Source organism: Eptesicus fuscus, chromosome 22, assembly GCF_027574615.1.
Source record: "Eptesicus fuscus isolate TK198812 chromosome 22, DD_ASM_mEF_20220401, whole genome shotgun sequence".
Taxonomy (NCBI): domain Eukaryota; kingdom Metazoa; phylum Chordata; class Mammalia; order Chiroptera; family Vespertilionidae; genus Eptesicus; species Eptesicus fuscus.
The window spans coordinates 23014469-23028874 of NC_072494.1; the positions used below are offsets into that span (position 1 = coordinate 23014469).

The window sequence follows — 14406 nt, forward strand, 5'->3', positions numbered from 1 at the left end:
TTTAAACATAGTGGGAAAACAGCCCGTCTCCAACAGACAAAATGCTAACAAAATTTCTAGGTCCACTGTTAGGAGCTCAGAATACATTTCTCTCTGAAATAATGTTCAACAGGGTTTTATGGGATAAAATTCATAAAAGTCCTTTACCAGTATTTTTATGCCAAATATTTAAAATTCTCACGGGCTAGCAGGAAGACATCCCCAATAATAACATCAGATAACATGAAGAGTAAAGAGGCACTTTGATGGAGAGAAATCACCAACTAGTGAGCACTGGGGTAGCTACCATCATTTCTTTCTGCTACACTACAGCAACATGGAAAACCCCAGGGTCATCTCTATCATATGTCTCTTCATAATGATTTTAGTCATTTTTTTGTAATGTTAGTAATGTTTTATAATGTTGATTTTTTAAGTTTATAAGAAGTTTCACTATATATATATATATATATATATATATATGTATATATATATATATATATATAAATATTCTTATTTAACTATTTTTTTCTATAGATATATATTTCTAATTGTATAGGCAAGTTAATAGAAAATAAGACCAATTATATAAATGTATTCATATTATGGAATACATACAAGAAAAGAATACTTCAAAGTATGTATAGGTCACATAATGTTACTGTTTGAAAAATAAGCAAACTGGTCAATTCTATACTGAAAATACATTGGCCCCATATTTATAGTGATGCTTCCTCCAATTTTAAGCAACATGTATCAGATAAATGTTTTTGTCCTTTTATTCCTGTATTTCAAAAAGTAGTCTTTATAAAAAAAATTCCTTTTAAATTCTTTATTTATATTTAGCCCAACTATATCTCTTTTACTTTCATTCACTCAGGGACATTTAAGTGTCACTGTGGTGCAGGTATCAGGATTAGGAGTGAGGACAATGGGGTGGAGTGTACAAGGTTGAGTGTGGTCGGGGGAGGGGGACTAAGATGTACCTTTGAGGAGTTCATAGTATAGTTGGAGAGAAGCCTGCATCTTAATTACAGGATTATACAACACAGTGTGATAAACACAATGACCAGGGCATGAAGAAAGGGCCGTGGGAGCAACAAAGACCTTGCCAAAGGGGCCAGAGGGCACACAGCAAAAAGGACATTTGAACCACATTTAAGTTTAGCCATATATGGACTCAAAATTCTTCCCAAAGTAGAATGTTGGCTAAAGCTCTTTCCCATCATTACTCTGACTAGATGATCTACTTAAACTTGCTATATCTCTTCTTGGTCATTACAGGATTTCACTGTCTTCTCATGTAGGTAGGTTGCTGCATTGCAACTTCATACATTCCAAGGGCATTCTATCTGGCAACCAAAGAAAGAGCAGGAAGTGAGAACACTCAGGGATGTGGCTGTTACATGGCAGGCTCCCACATACTATCCTTCGCCCCTCTTATAACATGGGAGAGTCTTTCTTTCTAGGATTCAGTGGTTCAACAGGTTTGGAAGGATTTGGGAAGGGGATGCTTCCTTGAGTTCTGTTGCTGGGAGAAGACACGAAATTTAACATGTCAAATGGCAAAGGTATAACCACGGTGGAAGGTTTGTCTGTGAACAAGGACTGAAGAGTGTGGAGGTATCGAAGCTGAACAGCAGCTGGAGTGCCTGATAGAATCTCTGCTGCCATTCTCAGGGACTCGGAGGTGGCTTTCTCCCCTTCTGCAGCGATCATCTAGAGAACAGACGTGAAGAAAAGCAAAGTGAGTTCCCTTCTTCGTTCCTTGACAGTTTTAATCACTATTCAGCAAGCATCTATTATGTGGCAGGTTCTGTGAAGCATAGAACAGACGGTCTTCGTTTTCAAGGATCTTGCTCTAGGGAAGACAGATTACACTATTAATTGTAATTTAGGGCAGAATTTGTTGAGGCAACAAATGGCAAGTATAGTGAAGTGTTTGGGAGTTATGTCTAGTGGGCCTTGAAAGATTAGAAGGATTTTGCCATATAGAGAAAAGGTTGGCCAATATTCCAGGCAAAAACATGGAATCCTGAAAGGGTAATTCCCAACTCAAGCAAAATGAGTGAGAAAGCCTTTCAGAAGGAAAAACACCCATCTCACCACCTAAATGCCACTGTAAAGTGGGCAGAGAGGGTTAGATACCATTCTGCCCAGAAGACCATCTTCCTCCCCGGCCTCCACTTCCCCTCAGTTATCAGCCTTCTATGTGGTTAGGGGTTTTTCCACCTACTTCCTGTTCCTTAAAAGAAATCTGCCTCCCCTTCAGTCCTCATTTTCCTCTTCCCATTCCACCCACACCAGTCAGGAGTTGCTGGCAGCCACATCCTTGCTTCTCACTGGCAGGTCTGAGTAGAGGCTATGGGTCCCACAGCCTTCTCTTGGCTCTGGTGTGGAGGAAACTGGCCCCTGAGCATGGTTGTCTCTCCAGAGCTTGCGCAGAGCTAGGGAGACAGGTCTGGGTGTCATTAACCTATAGGTGACCGGTGACTGATATTACCCAGGACAGATGCCAGCACAAGAGAAGAAGGATGAAGTGTGGTGAGATGCCTTTAGGGAGAGAGAATGAAGACAAGACTCAAGCTGAGGAGATGGTCACTGTTACCAATGGCCTCAGAGGGAGTAGCGGGAGGAGATGTTGCATTAGTCATTTAGGAGCTACTAGCACACGAGCGATTTTAATAGAGTTGGTTGGATTCCTCTTAGTGCCTGGACGAATGGGAGGTGGGGAAGCAAAGGGGAAATGCTCTGCATGAGCAGGCCTTCTGGATTCTCCGGTGCTCCTCAAAGAACAGCCTCGGAGGGCAGATGGCCTGCTCAGTGCTGGCTCACCCGCACTCGGGCCTGTCTCTGCGCTTCGGCTTCCACAGCCAGGGAGTGCTGAAGGCCGGCCGGCAGCCTCACATCCTTACTGAAAGAGAAAGAACGTGGCCACGTAGGTTTGCGGCACTGCTCTCAGCAGTCAGAGCTTCCGTACAGTCTTACCCCCTCCCCTACGGTTGTTTCACGACGCACAGAAAATTCTGATTAACAGAGTGCCATCCCTAGATCCCTGGGCAGACAGTCGGCTAAGGGTGTGTCTCAAGGGTCAGTGCCTTATTGCAGATTTTTATTTTCACTGATGCTACAGTAGAGCTATGGTTTTCTCCTTCCATGGAGAACAAATTTTGTGTTGATGGATTATGTTGCTTTTCCTCCCACTTAGTTTAATCTAAATCCCAGCTATTAAATTAGAACAATGAAAAAAGCCTTGAAGAACCACGTTATTAATAATAAGAATAAGGGAAGTTATCTAGGTTTATACAAGAGAATTGTTCTGAAAAGCACAGAACTGACCGAATAAGAACAATACTTAATATATTACAAAAAAGATACAACATTTTACTTTTACCCTGAATGCAACAATGAAAAATACATGGGTCGAAAACAGCCTGGCAATTCCTCAGAAAGTTAAATATAGAGTTACCATATGACCCAGTAATTCCACTCCTAGGTATCTACCCAAGAGAATTGAAAACATGTTCACATAAAAACCTGCACGTGAATGTTCGTTGCAGCATTATTCATAATAGCCCCAAAGTGGGAACAACTCAAATGTCCATCAGTCGATGCGAAGATAAACAAAATGTGGTCTAGTCAGACAATGGAATAATATTCGACCGTAAAAAGGAATGACGTACTAATTCATGCTTCAGCATGAGTGAACTTTGAAAACGTTATGCTAAGTGAAAGAAGCCAGACACAGAGGCCACATATTGTATAATTGCCTTTATATACAATGGCCAGAACAGGCAAGTCCAGAGAGAGAGAGTGGTTATCAGGGCCTGAGGAGGAGGGAAAATGAGGAGTTTCTGCTAAGGGCGCAGGCTTTCTTTTTGGGGTGATGAAAATATTCTAGAATTAGTTGGTAGTGACGCTTGCACCACTTTGTGAATATACTAAAAACCACTGCATTGTACTTTAAAGTGGCTTAAAAGATGAGTTTTACGTTATGTGATTTTATCTCAAAAATTTTTTTAATTCATACAGAAAAAAATGAAAGTAATTGGCCCAAATGTCACAATGATTGTGTTATGTTTATGAAATAATTGGTATAGGTGTTTTTTCTCTTTTCTCCCCCAAATTTATGCTATTATGGCTATGGTCATATACTCACGCAATGAAAAATAACTTATCAAATAAAACTTTTTTTAATAAAACCAAAATATTTCCATTTATCATACTGTTCTGCCCAGTTAATTTCCTACCCACATTTCTGTTCTCTCCACTTTGATTCCCCAAATACAGGTCACTGAATCCAAGGCGACCTGTAGAGGGAAGAGTTGAGATGTCAGTGACAACCTCCAGGCGGTGCTTGTAAGTGTCCTTACAAGAGGGAAGCAGAGGGAGATGCGACTACAGAAGAGAAGGCGATGTGATGACGGAAGCAGACAGCGGAGTGATGTACTTTGAAGATGGAGGAAGGGCCGCGAGCTAAGGAATGCAGGCGGCTGCTAGAAGCTGAAATAGGCAAGGAAACGGATTCTCCTTTCAGAGCCTCCATGAGGCACCAGCCCTGCTGTCACCTTGACTTTGGCCGTGAGACTAACTCTGGCCTTCTGGCCTTCAGAACCGTTCAAGATTCAATGGATGTTGTTTTAAGCCACCAGGCCTGTGGCAATTTGTCATAAAAGCAATGGGGAATACTACAGATGGCTTATTTGTTAAATCTGTTTTAAAATGCATTTATGAGAAACCCAGAGTCTGTAGTCTTGCTCTCAAATAACAGGTGTTTTCAATGACAGGTGCTTGCACGGCCTTCCTGTTGGTGGCATCCGTTTCCCCCACGTCCAGTCCCAGGAGGCGGGAGAAAATGAACTGCGGGTTCTGGAGAAAAATGGACAAGGCATGGAGCTCCACATGTGGGCTGATATTCTTTTCCTTTTTAATCATTTCTGATGATTTCTTAGTTGTTAGATAACTAATAAGCTTAGTGCATTGAGAAACCTGAGAAGATTGACTCATTTGGGAGTTTGGTGAGAGGAAGGAGTGTTGAAAAAGCCGTCACAGAGGAGGTGGCATCGTAAAGAACAAATAGGATTTTGCCTGTGGAGAAAGGGAAGTATTCCATGCAGAGGAGACAGCCTCAGAGGAGGCAAGGAAGCCGGCGGAAGGCTAAGGAGGCTGGAGTATCAGGTACCCGGGGGAAGGACAGCAAGAAGTGAGGCTGCAACAGCTGGGCTGTTTCTTCACTCAGCCAAAGAGCAGTGTCCGGCTGCTGTGTGATCGCCCTGGGCCAGGCTCTGAGACAGAGAGAGGAACAAAATATGGCCCCTGCCATACGGAGTTCATAACCCGGAAGACAAATGTATAAATACATAAAATATAATTCAGTGTAACAAGGCAAGCTTGGATGTCAAGAATCTGGACTTTACCCTTTAATGGGGAGGGAAGAACAGGAAGAGCGGATGAACGGGGACCGAGGGGGGGCACACTTGGATGGTTTTTAAATTCCAGAGCAACAACTCTCCTGTGTCCCTCTTGTTATAACTTTTCCTCTTTTTAGCTTCTCTTATTTACTGAATTCTTCCCTTTATTTACAACCAGGATGCTAATCACTGTTTCATCAGTAACAAGTGGGACAACTCACAAACATCTGGGTACTTCATTTTCTCAGATTAGTGTCTGCTCAGGCCCCATCAGCATAATCATCATCAATGCCTTTGGTCCTTAGAGCCTCCTTTTGGAGGTCCCCCTTTCAGTCATGATTCATCACCCCCTAACTCAGGCTCTGTCACTGGTGGTAACTACCACTTGACTGGTCCGTTTTCTGGAATCCTGCTTTGTTCTTGCCTCTCTTCTCAATACCTTTCCCAATCTTGAGAGGCAGTTCTGGCTCTTCTCTCCCCGCACCCCCCAATTCCAGATCAGTTAAATCTAGATGATTGGGAAATTAATCATGTAAGGGTCTGTGACATCTTTTTATCTGAAAGTCTGATTTGAACTTATCATTGTTTAACTTTGTTTCCCCAACTAGACAGCTCCCAGGAGACATTCCTTATCATCATGGGATGCCACCAACCTTTCCCAACCAGCCCCCATCCTCACCCGGCCAGCTCCCACTCCCACCACTTTGTGCTATGTGGGCGCTTTACAGTGAGTCTGAAGCTGCTGGAGTAGGGTTGAGAGCAAGTACTATGGCAATGATTGCCTATCCTGCACCACACCGGTGACTATGATTGGTTCAGGATCAATGTGATAATCATTACTTAACTATCAGTTTCTTAAGGGGTAGCACCTTCAACAGTGAAGGCCTGGCACATGGCAGATTCTATAAATGATCAATGAAGAAAATGAGTAAAAGATAAAGCTAAATTTCAACACATTCAATGTTAAATTTACTGAAGTACCTTTACATCTTGGGCGATGGTCTTCCTCTCTAGAAGAATTTCAGTGAGGGATCGATGTGCTAGCAGACGCTTCATGGTGGTTTGCACGAGGAACTGAATAGTTTTGGACACATGAGCAAGACTGCTCAGGAGAAGAGAGGCATTTTCTATTCGGTAGTAGCAGATGGCATCTATCTCCATTATAAACATGTCTTTGGTCACAACCTACGTAGAAAAGAGAGTGTGGCTGACAGGCCTGATTCTTGGACTCCTTTCCCATTCGGGATTAAAGGAACTGGAACTAAATGTGTTCAAGGGGAATTTTCTCAAAGGAAGATTTTAGCAAGGAAAAAAACCAAAGAGTAGTTGGCCTACCCATTATTCAAAATAGACTTGTTTCTGAAGATTAAGGAGTTTTTATTAATTACACCAAAGCACTCACAACTTAAGGGAATCCTGTTGTAAATATTTTTGTAAAAAAAAAATCAGGAAGAATTTTCTTACATGAAAAAATCAGTCGTTTATCAGGTCTTTTTAAACTGATGCCCCCAAAAATGTGCTAAAGAGAAGCACGGTCCGGGAAACAAGCACGCGCATGCTCTACGTGCTGGGTGTACACTAGAGGGCAGGCTGGTAATGCACGACCAGTGCCCACACAGACGCATGTGCTCAGCATTTCCACGCTCAGACCCTTCACAGGACATATTATAAGGATTTAGCTGCAAGGATGTTATTCACAGTATTGCTTACTGTAATAAGAAATTGGAAACAACCTAATATCAACAATAGGGAATTATAAATTGTGGTACGTATGTCCATACACTAGAATGCTTTGTGTCCATGTAAAATAAAAAGGTAGAAACATAGCTAATGTATGAAAAGATAATCACAAAAATTGTTGGGTAAAAAAAAAGTCATGCTAGGCCAGCTGGTGTGACTCAGTGGTTGAATGTCAACCCAGGAACCAAGAGGTAACGATTTGAAAAAAAAAAGAGGTAAGGATTCAATTCCAGTCAAGGCGCATGCCCGGGTTATGGGCTTGATCCCCAGTAGGAAGCATGCAGGAGGCAGCTGATTGATGTTGATGTTTTTCTGTCATTGATGTTTCTCTCTCTCTCTCTCTCTCTCTCTCTCTCTCTCTCTCTCTCTCTCTCTCTCTCCCTTTCTCCTCATCTTTCTCTAAAAGAAATCAATTAAAATATATTAAAAATAAAATAAGTCATGATACTATGCAATGTATGGTTTGATATATATTCCTGTCTGTAAATATAATCACACACACAGATAAGTCTGAAAGGATACACTCCAAAATATCTACATCTATCTATAGGTAATAGGATTAGAGGTAAATTTTCTTTTTCTTTTTTACATTTTATTATCTGAAATAAGCCTTTAAATATATATAATTTCTGTTTTTATTTAACAAAAGAAAGCATAAGAAAGATCTTCAAACTGAAAGTGGGGGACAGTTAGGAAAGACTTATAAATCTAAATTACTAATAGAAAAAATCTAGGTGTTACCTCTACTTTTTAAATTTCTTATTTGTGGTAAAATACACATAACATCAAATTTACTATCTTAACCATTTTTAAGTGTACAGTTCAGTAGTGTTAAGTACATTCATACTGTTGTGCAACCAATCTCCAGAACTCTTTTCATCTTGTAAAACTGAAACCCATTAAGCAAGAACTTTCCATTCCTCTTCCCAACCCCTGTAACCCCCACTCTACTTTCTGTTTCCATGAGTTTGACTACTCTAGGTACCTCATATAAGTGGAATCATACAGTATTGTCTTTTTATGACTGGTTTATTTCACTTAGCTTAATGTTCTCCAGGTTCATCCATGATGTAGTAAGTGTCTGAATTTCCTTACTTTCCAAGGTTGAATAATTTTCCATGGTAGGTATATACCACGTTTTGTTTATTCAGCCACTGATGGACACTTGGGTTTCTTTCACCTCTTGGTCATTGTAACTAATATTGCTATGAGCATAGGTATAGAAATACCTCTTCAAAATTTTGCTTTCAGTCCCTTGGGGTATATACGCAGAAGTGGAATTGCTGGACCAAATGGCAATTCTGTTTTAAATTTTTTGAGGAATTGCTGTACTGTTTTCCACAGCAGTGGTACCATTTTACCTAATCACTAATAGTATACAAGGGTTGCAATGCCTGCACTTGTTATTTTCTGGCTTTTTTTTCCCTTCTCTTTGGTAGCCACCCTAATAGATGTGAGGTAGGATCTCATTGTGGCTTTGATTTGCATTTTTCTAATGATTAGTGATTTTGAACATTTGTTCATGTGTTTGTTGACAATTTGTATATTTTCTTTGGAGACGTGCTATTCAAGTCTGTATTAGCCAGGTCTCTCCAGAGAAATAGAATCAGTGTGTGTGTGTGTGTGTGTGTGTGTGTGTGTGTGTGTGTGTAAGAGATTCTAAGGAATTGGTTTACACAATTGTAGAGGCTGACAAAAGCTCATGCTAGCCCAGCTGGTGTGTCCAAAATCTTCAGGAGAGGTCAACAGGAAACTCAAGGAAAAGTTGATGTTGCCGCTCCAGCCTGAGAGCAGTCTGTTGGCAGAATGCTCTCCTCAAGGGGAGTGCAATCTTTCTCTTGAAGCCTCCAACTGATTGGGTGAGGCCCAGCCACGTTATAGAACGTAATCTGCCTTACTCAAAGTCTACTAATTTAATATTAATCTTATCTAAAAGTACTTTCACAGCAACATCCAGATGTTCCTGACCAAATATCTAGGTACCATAGCTTAGTCAAGTTGATACATAAAAATTAACCATCACAAGTCCTTTTTTTGTTGTTTGCTTTCTTGTTGAGTTGTAAGATTTCTTTATATATATTAGATATTAACCCTTTATCAGACATGTTATTTTCTTCCATCCCATAGAGTGCCTGTTCATTCTGTTGATTGTGTCCTTTGATGTACAGGAATTTTTTCGTTTTGATGTAGTCCATATCTCTATTTCCCTTTTCTACTTTTGATCTTAAGTAGTCATTTTGCCCTAGACCAGCCATGTAAAATGTAGAGAAAGCAAAATCCATCATTTGGCTTACCTCATGAAAGGGAATCTCCAAGGTTTGGAGACGAAGGTCAACCTTGTGGTAGGTATCCAGGTAGGGCAAAAAGAAGAAAAGACCTAGAAGAGGGGGAGGAGAAAGTTACAGGTGAATGGCTAGCATGGAGACTGTTTGGGGTTCACTTTTGGGGGGTCAGGCTGCACATTTCATTGCTTTTCTTAACCTGCAACTACACACAGGCCATTGGGCAACCCCACCACTACCCCTATAGTGTTTGTTGTTGCTAAGGTTACTATATAATTTGTTGTTCGATCCGGAACACTTTTGAGAGTGAAAAGAGAGCACAGTTACAACCTACTCCAGGACAACAGGCATAAACAGAGATTATCCTTGGCGAAATAGGCTGTATAATCACCTTGGTCTTTTGATTATGAATCTCCTAACTCTGATTTATGTCTTCTAGTCTGGTCTCTATTTTCTACCTTTTTCTGTAGAGCTGGCTTGGAATTTTGGAGCCTTTCCAATATATGCACTGTGGGACTTGGCTCCTTTTCATGCCTTCCTGGCTCACTTGGCTCTCCAAATTCCAACTACTAGACCTTTCAGACTAACCATGCTTCTGTCAGTGCCCATTATCACCCTGGACCTCTGAACATCAGCTCCATTGGACTTTAAGGTCCTAGAATTCAGAAACCATGTCATATTCATGTTGATATCTCTGGTAGTTATACAGTATCTGAAATATAAGAAGTGCTCAATCTGTTTTTCTTCAATTCCATCAACTAAAACCAATGTGTTACCTGGATGCTGAACTTTGCCTATTTCCCATAGTTTGGTCTGACCCTCTAGACTTTGAATTAGCTTAGCTTTGCTCTGAGAACTCACAGAACTCTGAACATACACACATTCTACTAAAACTCGTGCCTGGACATGGGTTCTAAGCCTACCTGTTACTCTGGCCAGGCTGGCCCTGGCATTTAGTTCTCTGCACCCATCTTCTCTTTTGGTTATTGTGACCTGGTAGTAATGCTCTCTGAAGAATTTCTTAATAAACCATGTTACCAGTACCAGATTGGAAAATGGAGATATCATGAATCAAGTTATTTCCTGTAATCTAAGGTCCATATTACAAATATGCATGGATTGAAGAAATTGGCAAGTCTACAGGGGGTTAAAAAACTGTTCCTTACCAGGGCCTTTGGCTCTCCCAGGAAGCAGATGTCCCAGCCGGAATATAATTACTCTCTCATACTCTTGTACAACCTAAAAGCAAATTTAATACTTTTGAATCACTCCAAGAAAGAAAAAGAGAGTCTTCAAAAGGCCTTGACATGAGAGGAATTCTAAGTATCAGGAATCTTTTGTTTTGAGAACCAAGAAAAAACTTGCTATGTAGATTTCCCAAATCTTCTTTTAGTAAGTGTAGAGTTTCAGAAACCAATAAAAAAAAAAACTATATTGGCCATGTTCATTTTTGAGCCCATGAACAGAATTTTGATTAAAGAGCCATGATTATCTAAAAAAAAAAATGCTTCCACTAATGTTCAACAGGCCCTAACTCAAAGAAATCAGAGAATGTTTTCCACAGCATGTTCAATCTTATATTTTTCTGTGTCTTCTGCATGATTAGTTTTTATATGTATCAACAGTTATTTAACAGAAAGAGGGAGTATATTTTAATATCACTTCTTATATTTTGTTTCAAACTGTGAGAAGTATCACAAAATAATACCTGAATCTTCTACTTAGGACAATGGAAATAGAAGAGCAAACTAAACCTAAAGCAAGAAGAAAGATAATGAAGATTAGAGTGGAAATAAATGCAATAGAAAAGAGAAAACCCATAGAGAAAAATCAGCAGAACCAAAAGTTGGTTCTTTGAAAACATCAACAAAATTTACCAATATTTATCTAGACTGACCAATAAAAAAGAAGACTCAAATTGTTAAAACCAGGAAGCAAAGAGGAATGATACAAGGACATCACTACTGTCCTTAAAGAAATAAAAAATATTATAAGACAAATACTGTGAACTATACACCAACAAATTAGATAACTTAGATGAAATGGACAAAATCTTATAGATACACAAACTACCAAAGCTGACTCAAGAAGAAAAAGAAAAACTGAAAAGAACTAGGAGTAAGAGATGTAATTAGTAGTTTAAAAATTTCACACTAAGAAAAATCCATGATTAGATGGCTTCGCTGGTGAATTCTGCCAAACATTTAAAGAAAAAGTAATACCAGTTAGTCACAAGTTCTCCCCTATCCTGGCCACTAATTTGTTCCCAAGTATGCCTGGCAGAGGGCAGGCACCCGCCCACATCACTGACCTTACTGGGCATGTATCTAAACTGCCTTTGTCTAGTCCCATCCCCCATCAGTCAGTGAGGAACAGACTTGGAGAAGTTAAAGGCAGTTTTTTGGCAAAGCTGTATAAATGGCATGCCTATTGTATGTAGTCTCTCTAGTCTTCCCTTTTTTCCTTTCCTGTTAAATAATAACCAGGTTATTACAATGGCATCGTTTGTGTTACAGAGTGCAGATGATCTAGGTGTGGTCCCTGTCTTGAAGGGGCTCTCCATGTAATCAGAGAGATGGGGTGTCAACAAATATCATACATGTGGTAAGTGCTGGAATGGATGTGGAAGCAGAGTGACACAAGAGCACGAGGAAGGGAATGACAGCCCGGGGAAGTCAAGGAGGTCTTCATAGTTACATGTGAGCAACGTCTTAAAGGAGTAGGTGCTCTCCCAGAAGGTGGGTGGGGAGGGCATTCCATGGGGAGCAGACAGCCCTTATTGAAACACAGAAGTAAAAGGGCATGTTGTGGTTACTGAGAGGCTACAGGAAATTACTTAAAGGATCTCACCTTTATGCAGAACCAGACAGAAAAAGGGAAGGTCAGGATGATGATGAGCAGGGATGAGAGGACAAGAAGCCACTCACAGGCCCCTAACCCAGAAGACTTGGTACCTTAAGAAAAAAAAAAAAAGAAGTATATTGAAACTTCACCATCTTCACTGACTAGCATGTGCTGTCCAGTCCTTGGTATTCGGGTCAGAACAGTTGTAGACTTCCGTGGGAATATTGGAATAAGCTGAGTATCAGGGAAGTCAGTTCACAGGGCTAGGGCGTTGTCTGTGTGAAGGGCCACGTGGGCCTCTGGAAGGCGGAGCAGGCCCCTGAAAAGGCAGAAGTGTGTTTCCCAAACATGTGACCAGGCAATGTTTCCCCAAGGAAACTACGTTCTATGGAATTGGTTTCTCATGTAATCTACTTTGGAAAACGCTGCTCCATTAGCATCATGCTAGCTTTTTTTTTTTCTCTTATTCTTCCTTAAGAGCAATAACAGTGTTATTGCCCTGTTTAATTAGTAAATACAAATATTTCACTTACAGTGGTAACCATGCCGAGTAAAAACAAATAAATGCACATACAGACAAAATTACATTTTATAAGTGAAGAAAGGCCTCAACATTCCTTCACACAGTAATTAAGGATATGAACAGAAAACTAATATCTATACCCAAAACCTAACTGAAAGCTTTGCTCACAAAATATTCTCTTGGAATCAGTTCCTTGAATATCCAGTTTGTTTGATTTAAGTGACTAGTGAACCATTAAATGTTAAAGTAGGAAGAGCCTTTAGATATGACATAGTCTGCGGATCCCCAGCATTTTGGTAAAGGGAAGTGCCTTTTCGTTTCTCCTAAATCTTAAGTAGCCTAGAGTGGGGAGTGTGGGCTAAGTGAGGCAGAGGAGTGGATGTTGCTGCCTCTTGCTCCCCTTCCTCCTGGGAGCCACAGAAACCTCCCAGGCAAGGGCTCAGCAAGGCGCCTCATCCTCAGTGAGACTTCTCATCCACTGCTTAGGGCCCATAGCTGGAGAGACTGAATGAAGCCCACACAGAAGAAACTACTTGCCAAGGCCACAGCTGGTGGGTGGCAATGCTGAGATTTAAACTCGCGTCTGGCTCTTCTCTACTTGGCTCTGCTTCCTCTACTTTTAGAAAAATGATCATCCCAAGGAAGCTTTAACATGCTTTTCCGTAGGATTGAAGGGTGGGGATGAGGATGGAAAAATAAGTTGCACAGTTGCCCAGAGCCACCAGCTCATGCATGTCTTCCCTTAAATTGGGTGCCCATACACTCTTCCATGGCCATAAAGTCCAGCTGCATGGTTTCTCTGCCGTGTGCATTGGTCCCTAACCTAGACCACCCTCCCTCCGTCCCCCCATTCTTGACTGGCCCCTGAGATCAGCGGTACTTAGTTGATGTTATTTGTATTTCTTCGGATGCATTCGGTAGCTGCCCCTTGTGGGGGATGTCTGTCTATCAGGCTCGGGCCTCGGTGGCTCTGGGCACGGTGACTCATTCCACCTTATCGGACATCCCTTGGGGGCCACGTGCAAAGGCCGCTCTCCCTCCCCGGCCCCCAACCTGCCCGCTGTACCTTCCTCGGGCCGCTCGCTCTCCAGCGGCGCCATCACCTCGGTGCCGTCCTCGCCGGGGCCCCGCACCTCATCCACGTCCACCACGGTGGCGGCCACGGCGGCTGCGGGCGCGCGGGGCTCCCGGGGGCTCCCTTCCCGCCCGACGTCCCGCCGCTCGCGCCCCGCATCCCGGCGCCCGCGGCCTCCACCGCCCCTCTCGGCCTTCGCCCTCTTGTTCTCCTTGGGGGGGGCCCCGCCGCCACTCCCCCGGGCCTCTCTGGAGGGGCTGCGCGCCCTCCTTTCCATCCTCCGAGCGGCCGGCCGGGAGCGCGGTGCCTGCAGAGTCGCCTGCGGGGTGTCCCTGGGGGGACGGTCTTGAACGTGGGCGGGGGCGGGGGGCGGGTCGCCGGGCGGGGGCTTCGCTGCGGGGGACCCGGGGCGGCGGCCTCCCGGAGGAGCTGTGTACGCGCCCGCCCCCGGGCTGTGACTCCCCCGTGAGTGTGCGACGCCCGCGGGCCGGGCCCCGGGGTTTGAAACTGTGTTTCCTGGGGACGATGCGCCTGAACCTCATCCTCAGTGAG

General features: G+C 42.5%; 1 protein-coding gene across 1 annotated transcript; it reads right to left on the minus strand.

Annotated features, from left to right (window-relative positions):
- Window positions 1-669: 669 nt before the first annotated feature.
- On the minus strand, window positions 670-14131 carry NPHS2 (NPHS2 stomatin family member, podocin). Its single transcript, XM_054711748.1, has 7 exons — window positions 13846-14131; window positions 12263-12366; window positions 10579-10651; window positions 9425-9507; window positions 4234-4289; window positions 2815-2893; window positions 670-1698 (listed from the first exon to the last, which is right to left on the minus strand). Exons 1-7 carry the CDS (start codon window positions 14129-14131, stop codon window positions 1420-1422), a joined length of 960 nt encoding a protein of 319 aa, XP_054567723.1. The 3' UTR covers window positions 670-1419.
- Window positions 14132-14406: the final 275 nt, after the last annotated feature.

Bases quoted from the DNA above. Each gene is read 5' to 3' on its own strand.
- NPHS2 (XM_054711748.1), bottom strand. From the start codon at position 14,131: ATGGAAAGGAGGGCGCGCAGCCCCTCCAGAGAGGCCCGGGGGAGTGGC. The intron at 12,367-13,845 runs GTACAGCGGGCA...TTTTTTCTTAAG, and splicing joins GAGCGAGCGGCCCGAGGAAG to GTACCAAGTCTTCTGGGTTA. The intron at 10,652-12,262 runs GTGAGATCCTTT...ATTTGCTTTTAG, and splicing joins CTGTCTGGTTCTGCATAAAG to GTTGTACAAGAGTATGAGAG.